At 58.4% G+C, this 25095-nt stretch overlaps 1 protein-coding gene across 1 annotated transcript; it reads left to right on the top strand.

Annotated features, from left to right (window-relative positions):
* Window positions 1–6: 6 nt before the first annotated feature.
* Window positions 7–24872, top strand: Kif1c (kinesin family member 1C). Its single transcript, XM_055594175.1, is given in 24 exon segments — window positions 7–171; window positions 1788–1893; window positions 2098–2230; window positions 2600–2676; window positions 3013–3192; window positions 3771–3836; window positions 4171–4349; window positions 4439–4550; window positions 4953–5030; window positions 5179–5244; window positions 5334–5409; window positions 5963–6041; window positions 6125–6270; window positions 7617–7786; window positions 7925–8004; window positions 8093–8168; window positions 15185–15264; window positions 16188–16282; window positions 21046–21129; window positions 21267–21453; window positions 21537–21609; window positions 22195–22797; window positions 24143–24187; window positions 24189–24872. Coding segments are annotated over 22 exon segments (3267 nt in total). The 5' UTR covers window positions 7–171; window positions 1788–1893; window positions 2098–2124; the 3' UTR covers window positions 24798–24872.
* Window positions 24873–25095: the final 223 nt, after the last annotated feature.

The raw sequence follows: 25095 nt of genomic DNA, 5'->3' as shown, positions 1-25095 counted from the left end.
GGCGCCGCTTCTGCTGCCGCCCCCGGGGCGCGATCGGCCGCCCGCCGCCCGGGGACCCGGCGAGCGGCGGGGGCAGCCCCGGACTGGGCCCTCCGGCCTCCCGGTGTCCGGTCGCAGGCATCCCGGGAAGGTCGTCCCTTTGCTCTCCGCCGGGAGTCGCGCCGCGGCGAGGTGAGAGCCGGTGGGGGCAGGGAGGGGACGCCCGCGGAGGAATGCTCCGGGGCGGGGGGAGGGCCGGGGAGCCGGGGTTCCGAGGTCCCGATTGCACGACCCGGGCGGGCGGGCGAGGCGCGAGAGCTCGGATCATGCGCTATTTATCCCGCGGAGGCGCAGAGAGGTGCCAGGCCCCGGGCAGCCGTCGGCCGGCTGGACTGGAGGACCAGGAACTCACGGCCGCCCAGAAAGGACAGGCGGGGGCCTGCTGCAGAGCTGCCGGTGGGCAAGGTGCAGGTGCCCTAGACCCCGTTTCGGGTCGGTCGGCCCCACCCTAGCCGCGGCCTCCTCCCCGGTGCACCCTTACAGCAGTTCGCAGGGACTCTGCACCTTCTCGACACTTCTTTTCCCCGCTCTGCCCTGGCCCCTGTCTTCTTAGCCTCGGAGATGTCCTTCCCTACCCTAGTCAGGGTTTGAGGGTCAGGGCTCCTCCTCCTGAGCCAGTCTCTGTGATTTCGGCGACTCCCTTCCTGTGGTGGGATAAACCAGTCCCTTCACCCCTCCCCTGCTCTGCCTAGGAAGGCTGGTGAGATGAGACCCACCCCAGCGTGACAGACGGTGGAGGTCTTTTGGGGCTGCAGGTGGGGACGCGGCATCTTTGAACTCTTCCTAAGTCTTCACCCTGTATCCGTAGGCGTGGGCTGCTTAGACTCTCCTCCCAGGGTGTGGGCACCCGGATCACCCACATTCCTAGGCTGCAGCCTGGCACCTTCCCCAGGCTAGTGGACGCCATAGCACTAGCCCCAGGTGGGGTTTGGGACCTGTTTCCTTTTCCCTTTCAGGAAGCCCCCGCCCTTCCCCAGCCCCCGTTGCAGGGAGGCCCCCTCAAGATGCAGGTGTTCTGGGTCTCCGCCGTGGAGTCCTGGGGGGGGGTGTGTGTGATGTCATGCACAAGGGATGACCCCACCCTCCCCTGCCCATTGTCCTGGACCCTGAGGAGGAAGTCCTGCCGCTAGGGTTTGGGGATCCCAAGCAGGCCTTCCAGCCATTCCCCTAGCCCTTGGACTTTGCCCATCAGTAGCGCCTGCCTCGTGTGTAGGACTCCCTAGCTGACCCTCGAAAGGAATTATAGATTAGGGTTTATGATTGGGTTTTTGTCTTCTCCTACCTCTTTCTGGGCTTCCAGTTTGTGTTTTGGCCCCAGAGCCTTCCCTCCCTGTCATTTCAGCATCCCTGTGTCTCACCTTCCTTTTCTCATGCCATTCTTTCCTTTGCAGCCTGACCTCAATCTTGTCTCTTGTCTGATTCCTCTTATTTTCTTTGTCTGTAACTTTCTGTCCTTCTCTTTCCTTCCTGCCACCCCCAGCATCTCTGCCCATGTGTTCCTCTCTCTGAATCACCCTCTGTCCAATCTCTGTCTCTCTCTCTCTCCCTCTCTAACTGAACGCTCAGTACACTTGTGAGTGACTAGGAATAAAAATATCAGTGTCTCTGCCCTTGGATTCACATTGCGTTCAGCCGCCCCGGAGGGGCAGCTCCCCTCGATGTCCTGACACATCCCTTTCCCTCTAAACAGAACCGCAGGCAGGTACCTCCTGACTCCTCCTTCCTCACAATCAGCGTTTCCCTTACAGCCTTGCTGGTGTGGCCAGGCCCCACGTGTAGGATGGGGCTTCCCATACGAGGGCCGGTGGCAGCCAGAGCTGATACAGCCCCCCTGCTCTGGGGCCAGGACACCAGGTAACTCGGGTGATGGCCCAAACCCCCGTACACTGGGATCTGGTTGGGGAGAGAGGTAGGGGTGCTTTCGGGAGCAGGAGCGGAGCCCTGGAGGGGCTGGGCAGGTCCTGGGATGGAGTGTGGAGCCTGGACTCGGGAAGCAAGAAGGCAAGGCCTGGAGTTCTCTCAATGGCTCTGACCACCCCTTTTTTTCCTGTTTTCCAGCTGAGGAGGGCAGGAGTTTCAGAAGCCATGGCTGGTGCCTCGGTGAAAGTAGCAGTGAGGGTTCGGCCCTTCAGTGCCCGAGAGGCCAGCCGGGACGCCCAGTGTGTGATCAGCATGCAGGGCAACACCACCTGTGAGTGAGTCCAGAGCTCCAGCTGGAGCACCGGGCGGAGGGCAGGCCTGTGGCCCGTCCCGGGGGGAAAGCCGTGCTGGGCACAGAGCATGTGGCTGGCTGTAAGGGGGGGCAGACTGGCCTTCCCATGTTCCTGCCCTGGGAGGGGGAATGTTGGCCAGGAGCCCTCCGTTGCCCAATCCAGGGAGGCAGCTCAGTGGGGCGGGTCCTGTGGAGCCAAAATTAGCTTTGGTGGCTGGAGGGGGTGGGGATTATTAAAGGGAAGAGAGTTAAGGCAGAGGTGGGGAGTGGGGTCCTGGCTCCTCGGGGCTTACGGGAAAGTGGGCAGTGGATAGACCTGACTTGGCTTTCCTTGCTTTGTTTTCTCAGCCATCATCAATCCCAAACAGAGCAAGGACGCCCCGAAAAGCTTCACCTTCGACTATTCTTACTGGTCACATACTTCGGTGAGGCAGTTGGGGCTAAGGAAGAGCTTAGCCTGGGAAAGGGGTTTGGTCCTGAGAAGGGGGTGATCCTGGGCCAGGCAGGGAGGACAGGGACCTCTGGGCAGTGCGAGAACTCCTGGGCTGTGTTTAGGAGCAGAAGAGGGAACAGACGGTCCGTCCAGATACTTAGGTCCGCCAGGGGCCTGGATGGGAACGTTGTAGACGATAAGAATGAGGAAGTCAGGGTGAGGGGTGCACAGGCCTCTGGGCAGTCAGAGCAGTCAGGATGTCTGGGCCACAGACACAAAGCCTGAGCTCACCCGGGCTTGCTGTCTCTCCCTGCCTCCATTCCACCAGGTAGAGGACCCGCAGTTTGCGTCTCAGCAGCAGGTGTACCGGGACATCGGGGAGGAGATGCTGCTCCATGCCTTCGAGGGCTACAACGTGTGCATCTTTGCCTATGGCCAGACGGGGGCTGGGAAGTCCTACACCATGATGGGGCGGCAGGAACCGGGCCAGCAGGGCATTGTGCCTCAGGTACATGCTGCCACCTAACTGGGCAGCCGGGGGAAGAGCGTCTTTAGGTGCCACAGCGGGGAAGGAGAGTTGTAGGCCAAGACGTGGCTGTCTGGGGCTGTTTGTGATTGGAAGTGTGATGGGATATGAGGCTTGGCCACAGCCTAACACCCAGGGCCCTTTCGGGAGGGAGGCTTTGCACCCGACAGCAGGCTCCGTGAGAAGAGCCAGGGCTTTTCTCTCGAGGTGACTTTACTTTCTCTTTAACTGTTATTTTTGTGCATTTTCCCTGTGGGCTTCTGTATGGCAGTGTTAGCTGTGGCTGCAAATCACTGAGAGTTGTCCATAGTTCTCTGTGGCTGTGAACCGCAGTGCCCTCTACACAGACGAGGGCGCAGCAGACATGGGTCTGCATCCTAGCCTCATGGGTACCAGCTTGTGACTCCAGGCAAATGTGTAATTTGAGAGGCGTTTCCCTGTCTATAAAATGGAACTGACCCCTCCCTTGGGGCTGTGGAAAGGGTCGTTTGGGACATGGTCTGGCCTGGGCTGGGAGCTGCAGGCATGCCCTAGACAGGAGCGTCTCTGTGTCCCCCCAGCTCTGCGAGGACCTCTTCTCCCGTGTAAGCGTGAACCAGAGTGCTCAGCTTTCCTATTCTGTGGAGGTAAGCCCCAGCTGTGGTGCAGGCGGGCGGGAGGCCCGGTGCCCTGGGCAAGAGTGTAGGAAGACATCCACCAAGACTGCTCTGTCTCCGGAGTCAGCTTGGGACCTAATTCTTCTGTTAGTGACGAGCTTGTGACTGGTTTTGGCTGTGAGCCATGGGTGCTGATGGTGAGACCTTGGGCTGGTGCGAGCTCTCGGAGCCAGTTCTCGGCCCCAGCACGTGCCTGCTGTACCTGGGCTGCACCGTACCTGCTCCTGCCCTGTAGAGTTTGGGGCCAGTGTCTCTGGCAGTGTCACCACCGGCTCCCTCAACCCTGCCGGCTTCTCCCGCCCAGGTGAGCTACATGGAAATCTACTGCGAGCGAGTACGAGACCTCTTGAACCCCAAGAGTCGGGGCTCTCTGCGGGTCCGGGAGCACCCCATCCTGGGCCCGTACGTTCAAGACCTGTCTAAACTGGCTGTGACTTCCTACGCAGACATTGCTGACCTCATGGACTGTGGAAATAAGGCGAGGTGAGGCCGCCTTACTTGGGGGTCAGAAGGAAGGGAGGCAGAGTGGTGAGGGAGAGGGCAGGAGCCTGAGACCTTCCTCTGGACTCCAGAACCGTGGCGGCCACCAACATGAATGAGACCAGCAGCCGTTCGCATGCCGTCTTCACCATCGTGTTCACCCAGCGCTCCCACGACCAGCTCACTGGCCTGGATTCAGAAAAGGTAGCGCCCTCTCTCTAGCGGGCGGGCGCCGTAAGGTGATGGGAGGGGCTCGAGAGTTCTCTGCCCGCCCGAACTGGTGGGGCCTCCTCAGGGCCTCCACTGCCCCCTCTGCCCACCGGCCGGACAGTGCCTGCTCGTTGGCTCAACCTTAAAGGTTCTCAGAGCAGGGCTCAAATCCCACTGTGTCCCCTGTGGAACACAGTGAACCTGTCGGTACTTGTAAGTGACTAAATGAACAAATGCATGAGTTACCAGCTCCTCACTGTGGTCTCCCTTGTCTCCTTTGTCTCCTCTGGGCTGTCTAGCCTTAGCTAAACCCAGCTTTCTGCTGGCTGTCCCCTAATTCGCCTTCGCATCGCCTACCCACCCCAGTCACCATATGCTTCTTTCCTCCAACCCCAGGTCAGTAAGATCAGCTTGGTGGACCTTGCTGGGAGTGAGCGGGCTGACTCCTCAGGGGCCCGGGGGATGCGCCTGAAGGTAAGGGTGCTTTGGAGGGATGGATGGAAGCTTTGGGGGCCGTGTGGGGAGGCAGGCTGCTGACCATGCCCTTAGACCCTTGCTGGCAGGGCAGAGGGGTCGTGGGTCTGACTGACAGCAAGGTCTCATTTCCACACTCCTTTCCCAGGAAGGCGCCAACATCAATAAGTCCCTGACTACTCTGGGGAAGGTGATCTCAGCCCTGGCAGATTTGGTAAGCCCTGAGGGTTGGGAAGAGAGAGGTCTCAGGAAAGAAGGCCTAGAGGATGACTCAGCCTGATTACCTGCCCTTTTCCCCCTCAGCAATCCAAGAAGCGGAAGTCAGATTTCATCCCTTACCGAGAGTCTGTGCTTACCTGGCTGCTCAAGGAGAATTTGGGTGAGGGGGCCCTCCCCGCTTCACTGACCCTGCCATCACCCTCCCTACAGAATCTCTTGCCAGCCTTAGAACCTCTAGTCAGTGTTGTCTGCCTGTTTCTCTGCCTGGCTGCGGGCTCACCCTATAGGAAGTTTCCCCTGCTGACGTCATGGCTACACTCTGCCAGACCAGAGACCTCCCTGCCCTGTTTACCCCTGACCCCAAACACTGCTGTGTCTGTCTCCCTCCCACAGGCCTGTGACTGCTCACAGATGCCTGGCCTCTCCGGGAACTCGCCTTTCCCCACACGTCTGCATTTCATGATTGGCTCCACAGTCCCAGCTGTACCCTGTGTCAGACATTGCCCTCTCAGACCTGTGTATCGGGGACTCCTGTCGCTCAGTCCAATCTGACTTACTTAGAGTCACAAACATGTATGAGTTTGAGACAGCGTCTCGCGCCCCAGGCTTCCGCCGAGCCCGGGGGTTGCAGCCATGCGCCGCCTCACCAAGCCCAGCCTTTTCTGGGGCTGCAGCGCTCCAGCTTGCCCCCCTCTCCTTCCTCTCCTTCGTAGGTGGGAACTCACGCACGGCCATGATCGCAGCCCTGAGTCCTGCGGACATCAATTATGAGGAGACGCTGAGCACGCTCAGGTGCGGACTCAGGCTGCTCAGTTGGGAGGGAGGGAGCAGGAAGGCTCTCCTGGGCCTGCCCTCCCACTTTTGTCTTTCTGCAGGTATGCAGACCGCACTAAGCAGATCCGATGCAACGCCGTCATCAACGAGGACCCCAACGCTCGTCTCATCCGAGAGCTGCAGGAGGAGGTGGCCCGCTTGCGGGAGCTGCTGATGGCCCAGGGACTGTCCGCCTCCGCTCTCGGAGGTAGGCCGCTGGGGAGGGCAGCCAGGGAGCCGTTCACTCAGCTCCCCCTGGCTGTCCTGTCCTCTGCCCCTCCTGGAATGTGGGGAGGCCCGTTCCCCATTAACTCCTTGGCGTGCTCCGAGACGTAGACACACCTCTGGAGAAGGCGTTTGTGAAGTTAGGGAGCAGGGACAGACTTAATTCCTCAGGGAGACGGGGGGGCTTCTGCAGCTAATAAAAGGACAGGTGCAAGGAACATTGCAAGTCGTGAGCTTACGATTCCACAGAAGCCGACAGGCCGCTGCAGGGCGTGAGTGGCGGAAGGTCTGGTGGAGTGACGGGCCTCCTTCCCTGTTCTTGCTTTTGTTTTGGATCTCACTGCATCCAGCCTGGACGTTCCTGCAGTCCAGTAGCCCCCGACCTTCCTAATGCCGTGTCCTTTGATGCAGTTCCTCCTGCCGTGGCGGCCCCAGCCGTAAAAGTACCGTGTTGCCACTTCATTAACTGCAGTTTTCCTTACTGTTAGGAACTGCAGTGCTAATACCTGACGTGCAGGGTGCGTGAGACCGAAGGGGCCCTGACCCGCAGGTTGCGAGCCGCTGCTGCTGCTGCTGCAGTCGCTCCTGTCTCTGTGAGGCGCATAGTGGGCGTGGCGGCCACGCCCGGCTGTCCTGAGATGTGACATCCCTGCCCTGCCCCCCGTGCTCCCGCATTAGGGTTAAGGGACACCCACTGCTCCTCTGGCTTAACCATCGGCCGCAGGCTGGCGTCTAACACACGGCTCAGCCTCCCTGGTGGGAATCCAGTCCAGTGCTCACTCCAGGGGCACACGTACTAACATTGGAACAGTACAGAGGTTCGATAGCCCCTGTGCAAGGGTGACGCTCAGGTCCGTGAAGTGTTCTGTATCGTTAACAGGACAAAACAAAAAACTACCCCCCCCCCCCAAAAAAAGGGAATTGTTGTCCATGTGGGAAGTGCAGGATCCATGCTAACTGGCTCGGCTCCCACGCTCCTCGTTCTTACGGTCTGCCTCAAAGGCTAGGGCGCAGTGGAAGAGAGGGAGGGTAAGGCCTGGCTAAAGGAAAAGTGGCACCTTATCCTCGGAGCAGAGCTGGGAGAGCCAGATGTGCATGGCGGGCCATCTTCAGCTCAGCAGCTAAGAGCTCTCTGATGGGGGAGTCACTAGGGCGGAAAGAACCGCAGCAGCTCCACCTCATGCAGCAGCCGGGCTCTCCCCCCCGGGGCCTCAGCCACCGTCCTCTCTCCTTGGAGGGCCACCTCCCTGTCGCCTGTGGCTCCCCGTGACCCTCGTGGCTCCTCTCGTCTCAAGTCTCAACCCCCCCTTCTCGCCTTCTCCCTTCCAGGTCTGAAGGTGGAAGAGGGGAGTCCTGGAGGTGCCCCGCCTGCCGGACCGCCTCCCCCCGCCCCGGCTTCACCCTCATCTCCTCCTCCACATAATGGGGAGCTGGAGCCCCCGTTCTCCCCCAGTGCTGAGCCCCAGATTGGGCCCGAGGAGGCCATGGAGAGGCTGCAGGTGGGAAGGTCGTTAGAGCAAGGGGTGGCAGGCTGGGGGCTGCTCTAACGAAGGCCGGAGTGCGGGAAGGTGGACTATGGTGGTGTCTGGGCGGTGCTGGTCCTGAGCTTTGCCTTCTATCTGTCCTTCACACCTCAGGAGACAGAGAAGATTATAGCTGAGCTGAATGAGACGTGGGAGGAGAAGCTTCGGAAGACAGAGGCTCTGAGAATGGAGAGGTATGGGGGCAGGTGGAGGGCACTCCTCAGCGGGGAGAGTCGTGGGTGGCCGAGGTGAGGCTGACCTCTGCCTTTCCCTTGCTCGCAGAGAAGCGCTGCTGGCCGAGATGGGCGTGGCTGTCCGGGAGGATGGCGGCACCGTGGGTGTCTTCTCTCCGAAAAAGGTGTGTGAGAGGTTGTGCACAGAGGCCTAGAGAGCTCTGAGGAGAGGGGTTGGCCATGGTATGACGGAAGCCCTAATCCTGCTCCTTTGCTTCTATGCCCTGACTCGTCCCTTCACCGTCTCTTCCATTTCCCACCCCGTCTGAGTTACGTGGACATCTCTGCCTTCTCCATCCGTCACCTTGTCAGTGAGAGAGGGGTGTGAAGTGCTTGTGCCCAGCGAGCATAGGGTCCACTGAAGATGATGGTTGCTCTCCCCGAGGGGCTGCAGAGCTGCGGAGGACCCAGCTCTCCCTGCCCATGTGCGCAGGACAGGCACAGAGCTGGGCTCGGGAGTCCCTTGGGCAGGAGGGGGTCTGGACAGCCCAATGCTCGTGCTTGGAAAGTTAGCGGGAAGGAAGATGGAGGAGGAGTGTGACAGTGGTGGGCGGGCGGGGGTCGTCAGGACCATTCGTGGCCGAGAGATGTCGCGGCTGGGTTGTTCGGGAGGGTCGTTTGCAGAATGGAGCCTGAAGAATGGACGAGACTGGGTAGAGGGGTACAGATGGGGTGAGGCTAATCGAGCGTCTTTAGGCAGGACGGGGTGTGGTGCCAGCCTCGGCGCTGGTGCTTGGGAGAGCAAGGCCGGAGTGGTCGGCCCAAGTGGGCACAGAGGCAGTTCTTAAAATACTTCACCAACTGGCACAGGACGGGTCAGTTGGAAGGAGCAGTGGCCAGAGAGAGTCAGCAGAGCTGCCAGATGTGCTGGCACATGCCTGTGACCCCAGCACCTGAGGATTGGGTGGCACAGGGGGGAGGAGCTCAAGGCTGGGGCAGCCTGGGCTACATAGTGAGTTTAAAGTTAATGTGAACTTGATAGTGACATCCTGTCTCTCGCAAAAAAAAAAAAAAAAAAAAAATGGCTGGAAGGGTGTGAAAGCACAGCGCCAGTGTGGTGGCAGGGTCTCCCTCCTCCAGGCCCCGGTTAGGTTCTCAGCAGGAAGAAGGGATTAGTAGAGATTGGGGACCCTCAACACGAAACAAGCCAGCAAGGCTGACTGCTGTGTGCTGGTGGAGGGGTGACTCGGAAGCCAGCCTGACCCAGCTGTCAGTCAGTAGAGGTTCCACAGAGAGCTGGCAGGAGACTTACGTCATTTCGTGATGTTAAGACCGTCCAGAAAACTCAGCAAAGGAATCACTGAGCCTTTAACTACACACTTTTTTTAAAAATTACTTATTTATTATGTATACAATGTCCTGTCTACATGTAAACCTTCTAGATGGTTGTGAGCCACCATGTGATGCTGGGAATTGAACTTGGGACCTCTGGAAAAGCAGACAGTGCTCTTAACCTCTGCCATCTCTCCAGTCCTTAACTACACACTTGCATGCACACACAACATTACTCTATTTTTTGAGATTTATTTATGTTTTATGTGTTATGGGTGTTTGGCCTGCACTCCCGTGCGTGTGTTTGTACATCTGTGCATGAGGTGCCTGAAGAGTTCAGAGCAGGGTGCTGGATCCCTGTGGGACAGAAGGTACAGAAGGCTGTGAGTGGCCGTGTGGTGCTGGGGGCCAACCCTGAGGAGCAGCCCGTGCTCTTGACAGTTCGGACATCTCTGCAGCCCAACCTCGTTACCTCACTCTTCTTCTCACTGCATCATCTGTGTGTGTGCATGCGTTGCACACGGGTGCGTGGGTGTGGTGTGTGGAGGCCCGGAGAGCTTGCAGGTATCCATTCTCCTTCCACCGTGTGGATTCTGGGCCTTGAATTAGGACTGCCAGGCTTGGCAGCGAGCGCCTTTACTTGCTGAGGCATCTTGCTGCTCCCACCCTGCCCATCCTGCCCATTACATTGAATTTTTAAATTAATTTAAATTGTGTGTGGTCACACAAGGGCAGGCGTGCCGCTGTGCTCGAGTGGTGGTCATAACAGCCTCCCAGTGGCCTGAGCTCCTTCCTCCTTCGTGGGGTTCTTGTCTGTAATAAAGCGCGTTGCTCACGTCCCATCCGAGTGAAGGGCGGGAGGCCAGCTCGCCTTGCTCGCGCCGCTGCTCACACCTGCCCTCTTCCCCGGCTTCAGGGTCCGCTGCCTGAACAAGAGAGCCACAGAGAGCCAGACCTTCCCAGAGTGTGTGCTGATCCCCAAAATTCCAACTTCAGAGTCTCTTCCTGGGAGTCAGGGTGTATCCAGCACACCTGGGTGCAGGCGGTAGAACTCGGGCTGCCGGACTTGGATGCGAGCAGCTTTCCCCCGAGACTTGGATGCGAGCAGCTTTACCCCCGAGCCATCTCGCTGTTTTAAGGAGTCGCTGCCTGCCTTTCCCTTTTAAAGGTTACCTTGCTTTTCCCACACTCTCTGATACTCTAAAGATGCTACAATGGCTAATCTTATAAATAGGTGTTAAAAGCCAGGTGTGGTGGTACATGCCCGTGATCTCAGCCATCAGGAGGCCGAGGCAGGAAAATTGTCAGAAGTTTCAGATCAGCTAGAGCTGCACGGACCTCCCCAACCCCAAATCAGATTGTTTCTGTAAGAGTAGACTCTCGGAAGATGTTTGGAGTAGAGCGACAGCCGCTTATTTTTATTTAGTTAATTTTAAAAGTGGATCTTGTTTTTTGTTTTCTTCTCTGTGTAGCCCTGGTTGTCCTGAACTCACTCTGTAGACCAGGCTGGCCTTGAGCTCATAGGTCCACCAGCCTCCGCCTCCTGCGTGTCAGAGGACAGAAGGTGTGTGCCACCACTGTCCAGCCTTATTTTACTTTATCGTCTGTCTGTCTGTCTAGCTCTCTAGCTAGCTAGCTCTCTATTTTTCTTTTCAGGACATAGTTTTTCTGTATAACAAACCCTGGCTGTCCTGCACTCACTCTGTAGATCAGGCTGGCCTCGAACTCCCAGAGATCCGCCTGCCTCTGCCTCCCTGAGTGCTGGGATTAGAAGTGTGCGCCACTGTCCTAGCTCTTTTATTTTTGTTTTTTTGTTTGTTGCAGTGCTGGGGCTTGGACCCATGACATTAATGTACTAGTGCAAGTGTGTTGTGTGTGTGTGTGTGTACATTTGTGCATACAGGTACCCAGGTACAGGCCAGATGTCACTGGTTCTCTCAGCAGCTTGCTCCTTCACGTTGTTATTATTATTGTTATTGTTGTTATTTTGAGACAGGCCCTCTGGGCAGATGTGGAACGCACTGAGGATTTAGACTGGCTGGCCAGGACCCCAGATTCACCTGCTTCTCCTCAGCAGTGCTGGTGTCACGGGCCCCATGCTTCGATTGGTCGTGGAGAGCCGAGCGCATTCCACACGCCTGCGCGTGAAGTGGCTTACGCACTCAGGCAAACCCTTCCCACCCTAGCGCTTTCGTTCCTGTTCCCCGTCTCAGAGTTGCTGAGCACTTCAGGCTGCCTTGTCTTTAAAAATAGACACATTTTAGGACCTTTCTGTGTTCACTTTAGATATTTTTGAGACAGAAACTCAGTTGTACCGTAGCTCAGGCTTGCCCGGAAGTCACCGTGTAGCCCAGGCTGCCCCGGCTCACATTGACAGTAGCCCCTTCCTTGGTCACTACCACACCCAGCAGCGGTCTGAAGTTTCCCTGTGGATTCCTCTGGGCCCTGAGCCCGTGGATTGCGCTCCGCCCCGTGACCCTGGAGGTCAGGGAGAACAGGCTGCTGAGAGTTGCCCTCTACCTCCACACCAACACTGTGGCGATAGGGCACCTACACAGGATTGGGTCATCAATCACCAGCATGAATAAATACAAGCAGAGTTTATGCCATCCAAGTGCCCTGTGTATTCCCCAGGCAGCCTGTAGGAAGTCCCGTTTCTCTTTACCGCTCCAGGCCCCAACCCTGCTCTTTGTTGTTGGCTTCAGGTTCGTTGTTTTCTGAGGTTTCACATGGCTCAGGCTGGACATGAACCTGCTATAGCCCAGGTTGATTTATTTGTTTGTTTCTTTTGTTTTCCGAGACAGGGTTTCTCTGCGTAGCCCTGGCTGTCCTGGACTTGCTCTGTAGACCAGGCTGGCCTCAGCGATCCACCTGCCTGTCTCCAGAGTGCTGGGACTAAAGGCGTGCACCACCATGCTGGGTGGTAATCCTGAACTCACTGTGTAGTTAATGTTGGTTTCAAGTCCTCGTCCTTGTGCTTACAGCTGTGACAGGTGTGACAGACACAGCCCTGTGCCACTGTGCCTGTCTTCCCTCATCGTTTTCCGTACCCTTTCTTGGCTGGACTTGGTCAGTGCAACCGGCAAACCGGAGTCTTGGGATTGTTTGTCCTTCCCTAAGGTGGCGGGGTGGGCATTTCTCTGATGGTGAAAAGACAGGACAGCTGTTAGACTTACTGGCAAAACGGGTTTGGTAGGGCTAGCCATGGCGGAGGCTTGGTTAGGTGGAGACGCAGGTAAGCCATGGTGTGTCTGGATGGAGTAAAGGCTGAGGAAAAGCCTCCTTGCTGGGACCCTATTACCCAGCCCAAGGCTTCCCAAATCACTGATTCTCCAGTCTGAGCTTCCTTCCCCAGGGCTGCTGGGGGGGGGGGGGACCCTCCCTCCCTCGGCTGGGCTGGTTGGCTCCTTGCTTATCTGCTTGATATCCTAGGCTTCTAGATAAGGTTTCACTTGAACAAAGAGTTCCTGGGCTAAGCAGAAATGGAAGAGCGCTGCCCCAAATCATGTACCCCCTCCCTAGGGACAGATCACTGTCTGCTCCCAGAGCCCATCAGTGTCGGGCAGGCTCAGGACAGGTCTGACACCGTAATATAGGAATCAGACGCGGGTGTCCCTTGAGGCGGTGTTGGCAGCAGCAGGTGTGAGATGCTCGGGAGAAGCAGGCAGGTATTCAGGGTGCAGTCCTGAGCTCACACTGCACAGCGGCTCCCGGAGAGGCCTAGGCCTCCCCTCCGAGCTGTTTCCCGTCTGCACCCTGTGCTTCTGCCAAACTCTTCCCTCCGAAACTCTTCATTCTGCATGTCAGAGCCTTCCTTGCCCCAGGACGCACCCATGCTGCGTCTCCCACAAAGCTTGAGCTCCCACTTGGCCTTTGTTTCCCTTTGCACGTGAGTTGCTGTGGAATAGTGCAACACTCAACTCCCTGGGAACATGAAGGAACAAACAGTCCGAGCCAGGATGTGAGAAAGTTGGCAGTTTCTATGGGGAACTTGCCCCCACCCCTTGGTTTTGAGATAGGGTTCTCTGTGTAGCCTTAGATGGCCCAGAACTCACTCTGTGGACCAGGCTGGCCCCAGCTCAGCAATTTGCCCGCCTCTTCCTCCTGAGTGCTGGGATTAAAGGCATGCCCACACACAGGTCATTTTTCCCGTTTGTAATGAGCAGTGTTTCCACACCAATTCTTGCCTCCCTGAGTTGGCTCTGATTGCCTGGCAGGACAGCCAGCCATGACTGCATCTGACTCAGCTCTGTCCTATCCAGAGCCTCCCCGAGGTGAGGCGGAGAGCTGAAGCACATCCTTGACTAGCAAAGGCTTCCTCAGTTGGGGGGGGGGGGTCGGAAAGCTTCATGGAGCCGGCGTCTGAGACAGTCCCAGAGGGACATGAAGGAAATGGTTTTGGCAGGTGGGGGCGCGGGTGGAGATGGTAAATAGGATGCTGGGTGTGAAGACATGGTGGGGCTGGACACAGAGCTGGGGAAAAGACCCTCAAAGGGGGCTTGGACGTGTGGGCTGGGACTCAGATGTGGAGGAGTCCCCAGGAAGCCAGACTAGATCAGAGCTTGTTTCCCGAGGAGCCTCTGGGAAGACAGTGTGGATTAGAGGCTGTGAACCCTCAGGTCAGCAGGACTGAGGATGATGGTGCAGGACTGTGTGGGCTAGGCAGCAGCCCAAGGGGAAGGTCTGTTCCTGGAGTGGCAGCAGGTGGCATGGAAGAGTGTGGGGGAACAGGTTCAGTGTCCTGCCCAGATGGAGGAAGGGGGTGTGACGGAAGACGGACAAAGGCTAGGGTGCCTTGGCGGCAGGGAGTGGCTGCATTTCCAGCGAGAGGCATCAGCCAGGCATTCGGGTGGATGCTATCCTAGAGCTAGCCAGAGGACCAGGGAGCAGTTGGGTGGTTTTGGTCTGGGAGGGCCGTGGGCAGGATCAGCTGCTGGAGTAAGTGGCCCTGGCCTTGGACAAGTAGGCTTAGGGAGGGGAAGTGGCTAGGGGAGGTAGGGAGTCTGCTGGAAGAAAGTTTCTTGTTTTGTTGGGGTTCTTTTATGTATATATGTATAATTTACTTTTATTCTATGTGCATTAGTGTGACAGTGTCAGATCCATTGGAATTGGAGTCACAGACAGCTGTGAGCTGCCATGTGGGTGCTGGGAATCGAACCCATATCCTCTGGAAGAGCGGCAGTGCTCTTTACCACAGAGCCATCTTTCCAGCCCCATTTGCTGGGTTTCTTTGCTGGCTTGTTAATAGGCAGGGCCATGCTCTGTACCCCAGGCTGTCCTCTTAGCTCTGTGCTGGAGTTAGAGGTATCATACATCATGCGCAACCCTTGCTTGACTTTAAAATGGAACGTGACACTGCTTTTAAATTATTAGAAGTAATCCATGCTCACAGAAATTCAGGGTGTAACAGAAGGTGAGCTGTGCCGGTCTCCTGACCCCACACCTTCTCTTCCTCCCCGAAGGTCCAAGGCAGATTTGGTGGAGACGTGATGGGGCCAGGGACTAAAAGGGTCAGAAAGCAAGCGCTGATGCAGGGGGAACCACGGCTTCCAGGCAGGTGCTCTGTCATGCTGGGGCGTCTGCAAGGAGCTTCAGGATGGGTTACCGACTGGGGGTGGGGGAGGTGGGGAGGATGGCAGTTTAGGCCTCGCTGTGATCGGAAGGTGCTTGTGTGAGAGCAGGGAATTGGAGAGGCTCCTTGGGGCAGGGTGGAGGGTGGCGAGCTCCCCACCAGTGAGGCTAGGGTGAGAAAGGGCAGTACCGAACCCCAGGAAGATGTCCACTCACGCCCTGGCTCCCTTCTGGGAGGTCACTCTTGCTGAGTATCCTGAGCCCTTGGCCCTGACCGCCTCTTCCTCTTTACCTACAGACTCCCCACCTGGTAAATCTGAATGAGGACCCCTTGATGTCCGAATGTCTTCTCTATCACATCAAAGATGGTGTCACCAGGTAAATAGGTGTAGCCGTCTTCGGTGCTCCCCGGCCCCAGTCTAGGGTATGGCTGTAGAATCGCTAACACATTGCTCAGTGAGTCTCTGGTTTTGGTGGCCACTGGAGCTATTCCAGATTTTTGCTCTTTCAGACTTTTTTCTTTCCAAAGATTTTATCTTTATTTACACGCGTGTGTGTGTCAGTGAATGTCACGTGTGTGTAGGTGCCCACAGAGGCCAAAGACGGTGCTGGATGCCCTGAGGCTGGAGCTCTGGGGGTTGTGAGCTGCCTGGCTATGGGCACTGTGAGAGCGGTACATGTGGCCAGGGAGAAAGAGGCAGCGGATCTCTGAGTGTGAAGCCAGCCTGGTCTGCAGAGTGCGTGCGGGACAGCCAGGGCCACACAGAGACACCGTGTGTGGAAAAACCAACCAACCAGTGAAAGCGGCATAGGAGGCAGCCCGTGCGCTTCATGCTCTTTGCCAACCGCCATGCCACCTCCCCAGAGACAGGGTCTTGCTTTGTGGCCCAGGCTAGCCTCAAATCCAGAATCCTGCCCCAGCTCCGACAGAGCCCAGAGGTGTGCTTGACTCCTTTCTATCTTGACAGACTGTTGAGGCCCCAGATCAGCGAGCAGTCTTCAGTTTGGTGAAGGCCTGGTGTTTCCCAGGCTACTCAGAGAAACCCTGTCTTAAAAACAAAACAAACAAACAAAAATAAAAAAGAAAGAAAAAAATGCCAGGGCTCAGCGCTGCCTGTGCCCGGCTGGATGATGTGCAGAGGCCGTGGTTCTAAGGATCATGCCTGGCCTCCGGCCCCAGCTTCAGCACCGCAGGGCTGCGTGGCCTTGACACGCCCTTGCTGAAACGAGAACACTAGACTCGGGCCTGCGCACCCGGAGGCCAAGCGCAGAGACACTGAGCAAGTGTCGCTGTTCCCCAGGGTCGGCCAGGTGGATGTGGACATCAAGCTGACCGGGCAGTTCATCCGGGAGCAGCACTGCCTCTTCCGAAGCCTCCCCCAGCCTGATGGAGAAGGTAAGGCCTGGGAGGGGAGAGTGCAAGGGCTAAGGTAGAGGGGTCGAGTGTTCCACCCACAGGGAGTGAGCCACATGGGAGGCCACACCCTCCCTCTGCAGTGCTGAGCTCATGGTAAGTGGTGGGGGGGAGGCTGGCTCTGGGAGTGGGGCTCAGGTAGTGTGGGAAGCTGGGGGGGCTCAGGTAGTGTGGGGGGCGGGGGGGGCTGGGGGGGTGTGGGGGGGTGGCTGTGGGGCTCAGGTGGTGTGGGGGGCCGGCTCCATGTGGTGGGGACACAGGTAGCACGTTGCTGTACACTGGAGGAATTTGGAGGAGGAGATGAAATGCTGCCTTCCTTTATCCTTCTTTTCCCTGAGCACTTCGGTTACTGTGTGTGAAACCCGTGTTTGTTCAGTGGAACCCCTGAATCTGCTCTGTGGGAACGCTGACTCAGCTATGGTGACAGTGGTTCCTGAGAACTGAATGTGGCTGCAAAGCTTTGGGGAACTTTATAACTGTAAAACTTTTAGGAGTCGAAGGTTCTGGCCAGGCATGGCAGTGCAAGCCTTTAATCAGGGCACTTGGAAGACAGAGGCAGGAGAATCTCTGAGTTCAAGGCCAGCCAGGGCTACAAAGATACACCCATCTGAAAAGCAGTCTGCCAAACAAAAAAGACACCAGGTTCCGAGGGCGGCAGCCATCAGCAAAGCACTGTGCAGTGTAGTTTGTCTTATGCTGTCGGGATTGAACTCGGCTTCAGGCACGTGCCTGCTGGACAAGCACCGTGACTTTGAGCCCTGTGCACACTCAAGGAGTCCTTACACCCCTCCCCCAGCCCCCTCTACGTTTTCTGTTCGCTTTGGGGTCTCTGTATACGGTGACCTGGATCTCCCAATCTATTGCCTTGGCCCCCCCAAAGACTGGATCACCGGGTGCATGCCTGGCCTACAGCACTGTGTGTGTGTGTGTGTGTGTGTGTGTGTGTGTGTATGTGTGTGTGTGTGTATGTGTGTGCTTGTGTGGTGTGCATTTGTGTAGGTTTGCTTGTGTGAGTGTGTTCATAATGAGGCCCGGGGTTGATGTTACGTGTCCTCCTTAATCACTTCTTCACTTTCTCTGAGACATGGCCTCTCAGTAACCCCGAAAGCTCAGTGGGTGATGCAGCTGGACTGGATGGCCGGTGAGCGCCAAAGGGCCACATTCCCCCACCGCCACCCCAGCTGCATTGTTACCATAGCCAGCTCTTTTTATATTTTATTTTTTTCAAGACAGGGTTTCTCTGTGCAGCCCTGGCTGTCCTGGACTCTCTTTGTAGAACAGGCTGGCCTTGAACTCACAGAGATCCACCGGCCTCTGCCCCTCTGAGGTCTGCGCCTGCGCCACCACGCCTAGCTGCACAGCCAGTTCTTAGGGAGCCTCTGGGGATGCAGAGCTGGTCTGCAGGCTCGTGCAGCAGGCTCTAAGAATTGGCGAGGTGTGTGCACGTGCCTGCAGTCACAGCTACTTGGGAGGCGGGGCAGGAGGCTTCCTGGAGCCCAGGGGTTGGGTGCCAGCCTAGACAGTGTGTAGGACGGTTAAAAAGGAAAAAGAAGAAAGCCTGTCCTGTGGCTTGCAGCTCAGGTTTAGGTGGGGGCCGGGTCAGCAGATTGACGCGGTCGCTCTGTTCTGGTTCAGGTCCCCAGTGGCGAACAAGTGCTTCCTGCGGCTGGGGCTGAAAGCTGTTGAATCAGTTCAGATCAGCAAGCTATTGCCTAGTTCCTGTTCTGTGGTTGTCTGTGGCGTAGGCTCGGGGAGGAAGAAGATCAGGTACCTGAGGCCCCGGAAGCAAGCCCACATTCCAGGAGTGCCTGGTGTGGAGATGGCAGACACTGCCATGCAGGACTGTGGCAAAGATCACAGTAAAAAGCAGCCGGTGGCATGGTGGCACGCGCCTTTAGTCCCAGCGCGCAGGGAGGCAGAGGCACTCGGATCTCTGTGAGTTTGAGGCCAGTCTGGTCTACACAGAGGAACCGTGTCTCGAAAAACAAACAATAACAACAAGCCAGTGTTTTTGTGCTCCAAAGGGTAGGTTGTAAAGGTTTAGTCCATCTGGGCTGTTGGTCTTACAACAGACTTTTAAGACTTGACCAGAGACGAGCAGAGACAGGCGGGATCGGGCAGGTGCAGGAGTTCCATACCAACCATCTATTTTTCTCTTAGAATTGTCTTGCTCAGCTCACAGACAACAGAGCTGAGGGGCCCAGGGTAGGTAATTTGCCCTGGAAAACAGAACTGAGTCCCAGCACAGAGTCACAGTTGCAGGGGCTGTGCCCTTGGCTGCTGGATCCCTGAGGCTCCAAAAGAAGAGGGTCGGGAATGCAGCTGAGGTGGCAGAGTGCTGGAGTCGGATGTGTGAAACTGTGAGTTTGAGCTTCAGGTCTGGCACAGCTGCGTGTGGTGGCACTGTGATCCCAGCACCCGGGGGAGAGAGGCGGGCGTGTGTGGGGGGCGGAGAGCCGGGAGTTCAAGGCCATTCTCCCTGTCTCCAAAGGAGAGCAAAGGGTCTCTGCCCGCTGGTCTGGAGCAGGCCCCTCACCTGGCCCCATTTCTTTCTGTCCCGCCACTCCTGCTCCTGGTCTTCAGAGAAATCACTAGATTGTCTGCTTCTAAAAACTGTCAGAATTGCTGCTGGTGCACACACTGCTAGTCCCAGCACTCGAGGGGCAGAGGCAGGCGGATCTCTGTAAATAGGAGGCCAGCCTGGTCCAAAGAGGAAATTCAAGTACAACCAAGGCTACACAGAGGCACCCTGTCTGGAAAAACAAGCAAGTTTTTGTAGTGAGTGAGTGTGTGTGTGTGTGTGCGCGCGCACGCGTGCCGTGTGAATTGGGAGGATTGAACTCATTGGGCATGCAGCAAACGGCTGAATCTGCTGGGTCATCTTCACTGGCCCGAGATTACCCAGCTGTCATCTGCCTTAGCAGCCAGGTTAAGAGATCAGGGATTCGGGTTATCTCCTGGCGTACAGTAGGAGCATAATGTTTGGGATGTTGATGGACACGCATTGGTGGAAAATAAGGGTGAGATAGCCTGCCTCCCCTCCCATTCCTGTCCTCGTCATGCCATGTTGCCTGTCCGAATGTCTTCCTGACTTTTAGTCACCTGTTACAGCTCGCCTGGCCTCTGGCCTCTGCATCAGTAGTGGCCTGTTCCTCTGTCTGACGCTACAAGTCGTCCGAATTTCCATGGTTCTTGATTACTTTTAGTTTAAATTAAAAAAAAAAAAAATCTGGGTTGAGAACCAGGCTTGGTGGCGCACGCCTTTAGTCCCAGCGCTCGGGAGGCAGAGGCAGTCTGGTCTACAGAATGAGTTCCAGGACAGCCAAGGCTACATAGTGAGAGCCTGTCTAAAAAATAAAAAAGTTGGGCAGAGTATATAGCTCAGTGATACATCCCTGAATTTAAACTCTACTCCTCCTGCCTGCCTCTCTTCCACCTCCCCCTTCACTCTCTGGCTCTCTCTCTCTCACACACACACAGTTTTAATCACAGCATTTGGAAGGCAGAGGCAGTCAGATCTCTGTGAATTCGAAGCCAGCCTGGTTTGTATATATAGTAAGAGTTCCAGGACTGTCCAGTGAGACTCAGACTCAGAAATGAATGAATAAATGATGTTTGCATATTATCATTATTATATCTTACACTCCTCTGGAATAAAGACGCCATTATCCCAATTTATAGAAAACCCCAAAATTTAGATAATTTGTCTCTGGCTCAGCAGTCATAGATCCTGGGTCTTTGGAACTTGAGGGTCTTTGTTTGTCTGGTTGGTTGGTTGGTTGGTTGGTTGGTTTTTAAGACAGAATTTCTCTGTGTAACCTTGGCTGTCCTGGAACTCACTTTGTAGACCAGGCTGGCCTAGAACTCACAGAGATCCACCTACCTCTGCCTCCATGCTGGGATCACAGGTGTGCGCCACGACCACCTGACTAGTACTTTTTAAGAATTATTTAGTATGTATACAGTGTTCTGCCTGCATGTATGCTTGCCCACCAGCAGAGGGCACCAGATCTCACTATAGATGGTTGTGAGCCACCATGTGGGTGCTAGGAACTGAACTGAGGACCTTTGGAAGAGCAGCCAGTGCTCTTAACCTCTGCGCCGTCTTTCCAGCCCCCTAGTATCTCTGCTTTGTGTATCTTTGTGCCCCTGCAAGCAACAGGCTCAGAGATGGACAGCTGTCTGGGTTGGGTTTTTGCCTTTTGAGGCAGAGTCTTACCATGTAGCCCAGGCTGAGCTCAAACTCGCTATGCAGTTCAGGCTAGCGAACCTCAAACTTGCCACAGTCCTTCTGCCTCAGCTCCTGACTAGTGTAACGGGCATTCAGATGTGTGGCACCGAGCCGGGCTGGTGTTAGCTCGGCTGACTCTATTTTACCCTGTGTTGCTGTGACTTGAGAACATGAACGGGATGACAGCCATTTGCAGAAAGCATTGGACAGTGCCCGCAGGCATGTGGGCCACACTGGAGATGACATTAAGGACGCGAGGGGCGGTGACAGGTGGAGGGCAGGCGGGCGGGCCGGCTGAGCAGGAGCCACCGCAGAGGCTTCTGGGAGTCCCGGTCGGGTCTCTAACCCTCCCTCTGCTCTTCTCTCCCTGTGCTGCCACCAGAGGGGCTGTGGCACCCCTGCAGGTACCGGGGCGTAACTGCGGTGCATGCGCGCTGTGGGGTGAGGCACGGTGGGAGGGGGAGCGAGCCCGGCTCGCCAGAGGCTCATCTTCTCCCTTCCCCCCCGCACCCAGTGGTGGTCACGCTGGAGCCCTGTGAAGGTGCAGAGACCTACGTCAACGGGAAGCTGGTGACGGAGCCGCTGGTGCTGAAGTCAGGTGGGAGGCTGGGGACCGGGTCGGTGACTGGCTGGTAGGACAGAGGGGCTCCTGGCACCGAGGGCCCGATCTGCTTAGGCCTGGGGCGCTTTGCTGCTGTGGCTGAGCTGGTCTCCGCTGCCCTCTTCCCCTTCCAGGAAACAGGATTGTGATGGGCAAGAACCACGTTTTCCGCTTCAATCACCCGGAGCAAGCACGGCTGGAACGAGAGCGAGGGGTCCCCCCGCCCCCAGGCCCGCCCTCCGAGCCTGTGGACTGGAACTTTGCTCAGAAGGAGCTGCTGGAGCAGCAAGGCATCGATATCAAGCTGGAGATGGAGAAGAGGTAGGAGGCCGCCAGCACACTCCCGTTGGCCCCCGCGGAGGTGGCTCCAGACCCTCACGGCTTCTCCTTCCGTCCGCTCCCAGGCTGCAGGACTTGGAGAATCAGTACCGGAAAGAAAAGGAAGATGCTGACCTGCTGCTGGAGCAGCAGCGGCTGGTGAGAGGCGCGCGCGCGCGCGGGGGGGGGGGGGGGGCACGGGGGGGGGGGGGGCCTGGAGGAGCGGAGGGAAAGAGTGAGGCTGTTGGCACCTAGAAGCTGGGAGAGATGGGAACTAACGCTCTTCCCAGCTGACGAGGCTCCTTACGCGCCGGCGGCTCCGGGCCTCTTCGCCTCACTCTCAAGCACTGTGGTTCTTGTAAGATTGTTCCTTACATGGACTTTGAGCCTCATCTGACAGTGCTACATAGTCATTTGCTGCGTAATGACAGGGCCGCCAGTGACAGGCCATGTGTCCAGGCCCCGGGAGACCGACCAGCTGGCTGGGGCGGCTGGGGCGGCCTCCCTCGGTGCAGGCTGTAGCGCACCGTGACGCCATCACGCTGGGACCCAGTTCTCAGACACAGCTCTGTAGTGACGGGGCACAGGACCGCCTATGCCCATGCAGATGCCCAGAAGCCCAAGTTCAGCCAGCTGCTGTGCGCGGTCAGCCTCAGACAGGGCTGTCTAGACAGGCCCCCGCGCGGCGCGGTGCAAGCGCGGTCCCTGCGGCGTGCTTAGCCCCCTCTCCCTCTCTCCGCCCAGTATGCGGACTCTGACAGCGGGGAAGACTCGGACAAGCGCTCCTGTGAGGAAAGCTGGCGGCTGATCTCCTCCTTGCGGGAGCAGCTGCCGCCCACCACCGTGCAGAGCATCGTGAAGCGCTGCGGCCTGCCCAGCAGCGGCAAGCGCAGGGCCCCTCGCAGAGTGTACCAGATCCCTCAGCGGCGGCGGCTGCAGGGCAAAGACCCCCGCTGGGCCACCATGGCGGACCTGAAGATGCAGGCCGTCAAGGAGATATGCTACGAGGTGGCCCTGGCCGACTTCCGCCACGGACGGGCAGAAATCGAGGCCCTGGCCGCTCTCAAGATGCGCGAGCTGTGCCGCACCTACGGCAAGCCCGAGGGCCCCGGGGATGCCTGGAGAGCCGTGGCCAGGGATGTCTGGGACACTGTGGGAGAAGAGGAAGGAGGCGGAGGCGGCGAGGAGGGAGCCCGCGGGGCGGAGGTGGAGGACCTCCGGGCCCACATCGACAAGCTGACGGGGATCCTTCAGGAGGTGAAGCTGCAGAACAGCAGCAAGGACCGAGAGCTGCAGGCGCTGCGGGACCGCATGCTGCGCATGGAGAGGGTCATCCCCCTGACGCAGGTGAGGACGCCGCCGCCGGCCGCTCCCCGCCCCTCCAGTTCCCCCACATCCCAGCCTCCCTACGCCGCCGGCCCCTCCCCTCCCCTCCTCCTCCAGCTCCTCCCCACATCCCAGCCTCCCGCCCTGACTTTTGAGAAGGCTTATTGAAGGTGAACGGGCTTATTTTTTGTTTTCTGGTAGTTCATGAATGGCATGCTTGCTTCAGTCTCCAGAGGACCAGAGTTTAGTTTCAAGCACCCACTTGGCAGCTCAGGGTTGTCAGGAGCTCCAGCACCCACTTCCGGTCGGCAGGCAGCGCTCACAGGGTGTAGACATACATGCAGGCAAAACAAAAAACACAGCTGGGCATGGTGCCGCACGCCTTTAATCCCAGCGCTGGGGAGGCAGAGACAAGTGGATCTCTGAGTTCGAGGCCAGCCTGGTCTACACAGAGAAACCCTGTCTCAACAAACAAATAGGTTCTGTAGGCTTCGGTTGGTGAATATTTGCCTCCTAAACACTGAGTGTGATCTGAGGATCTGAGTGTGAGCCCCAGAACCACACAAAAAGCTGGGCACGGTGGCACCCACTTATCCTAGAGCTGTGGCAAGAGGGCGCGGAGACAGGCAAACCTCGGCTTGGTGGCCATGCTCCCAGCCTGTGAATGCGGGCGGCAGGACACGCGTGCCCCCACACACTTGCACATGCTCAGACCCGCACAGGCTCTAGACCGGGTGCGCTGCGGACACGCTTTAATGCCAGCGCTGGGGGCCAGACCCAGGAGGACCAGTAGCCCAGGACCAGCCTGCGCTACGCCGCGAAACAAGTCAGGTTGTGAGGCTCACCAGCGCGGGTGTGGCGGTGTGGGTTTAAGCCCGGCTGAGAGCCGTCACCGGGAGCCTGTTCCTGGCTGTGCGCGCCCTACCCCCCAGCTCTGCAGAGATGGAGCGGTTATGGCGTCTTCTGGCGTGTCTGCGAGCGCCCGGTCATGTGCACACGGGGTTCGGGCCCTTCTGAGGGACGCCACAGCCGGTTGAAGTTCCGACTTGGGGTTACCAGAGGCGCCCCCCGCAGTGTGGCTTCTGCCGTGTGGCCTCTGCTCCCGCTGCTCCGCTGGGTTCCCACAGGCCGAGGCTCATGCACGGTGAACTCCCCGTGGCCGCCCTTGCCCTCCCTCCCCCGCCGGAAGTTTAGTTCTCCCGGCACTTGGCAGCAGGTGCTGCCGTCGCCGGTGGCTGCACAGAAGGGGCTGCTGGGCAGGGGAGCCGGCAGGGCCCGGCGGCGCGGCCGAGGGGGCCCGGGCCCCGTTATGCCCAACCAGACCGCAGCGGCCCTCGGCTCACGGCTTTCTCCTGTCCCTCTCCAGGAGCTCGAGGAGGAGGCTGACGAGGCCGCCCTGGTGGCCTGGGCGCCCCCCCGAGGGCGCGGAGGCCGCGGAGGAGGCGGGCGCGCAGCCCGCGCGGCCCGCGTCGCCGCCGCTGTCCAGCTGGGAGCGCGTGTCGCGGCTGATGGAGGAGGACCCCGCCTTCCGCCGCGGCCGCCTGCGCTGGCTCAAGCAGGAGCAGCTGCGGCTGCAGGGACTGCAGGGCGCGGGGGGCCGGGGCGGGGGGCTGCGCCGGCCGCCCGCCCGCTTCGTGCCGCCCCACGACTGCAAGCTGCGCTTCCCCTTCAAGAGCAACCCCCAGCACAGGGAGTCCTGGCCGGGCGTGGGCGGCGCGGAGGCCCCGGCGCCCCAGCCCCCCGAGGAGGCGCCCGCGCCCGCGCGCAGGCCCCCCAGCCCCCGGAGGCCCCACCGTCCTCGCAGGAACTCCCTCGACGGCGGCGGCCGCTCGCGAGGCGGGGGCCCCGCACAGGCGGAGGCCCAGCACTTCCAGCCGAAGAAGCACAACTATTACCCCCAGCAGCCCCAGCCCTACCCCGCCCAGCGCCCGGGGCCCCGCTACCCCCCCTACACCACCCCTCCACGCATGCGACGGCAGCGCTCGGCCCCCGACCTCAAGGAGAGCGGGGCGGCCGTGTGAGCGCGCGGGCGCCGGAGGACGGTGCCGAGATGCTGCTTCCCAGGGGCCCCGGGAGGGAGGCCGGAGAGCAGAGAGCGAGGGGGAGGCGAGAAGGTCCGCGCAGGTGCCAGGAGGCTGAGGGCGAGGAGCTGAGAGGGGAGAGGGCCGGAGGGGCCGGAGCAAACCAAAGCCACTAGGAGCGAGGGAGGTCGCCGGGGCCGCCGAGGCGGGCCGCCCCGCAGACGCTGCTATGGGTGGGTGCGTGGTTTGTGTGTGCAGAGCCAGGGTCTGGCTTTCTTCTCCGAGTGGGTGCAAAAGG

The sequence above is a fragment of the Psammomys obesus genome, unplaced genomic scaffold (assembly GCF_907164565.1).
Source record: "Psammomys obesus unplaced genomic scaffold, mPsaObe1.curated_primary_1811, whole genome shotgun sequence".
NCBI classification, from domain to species: domain Eukaryota; kingdom Metazoa; phylum Chordata; class Mammalia; order Rodentia; family Muridae; genus Psammomys; species Psammomys obesus.
The sequence above is the reverse complement of the archived record's forward strand: the minus strand, read 5'-3'. Positions and strand labels throughout refer to the sequence as shown.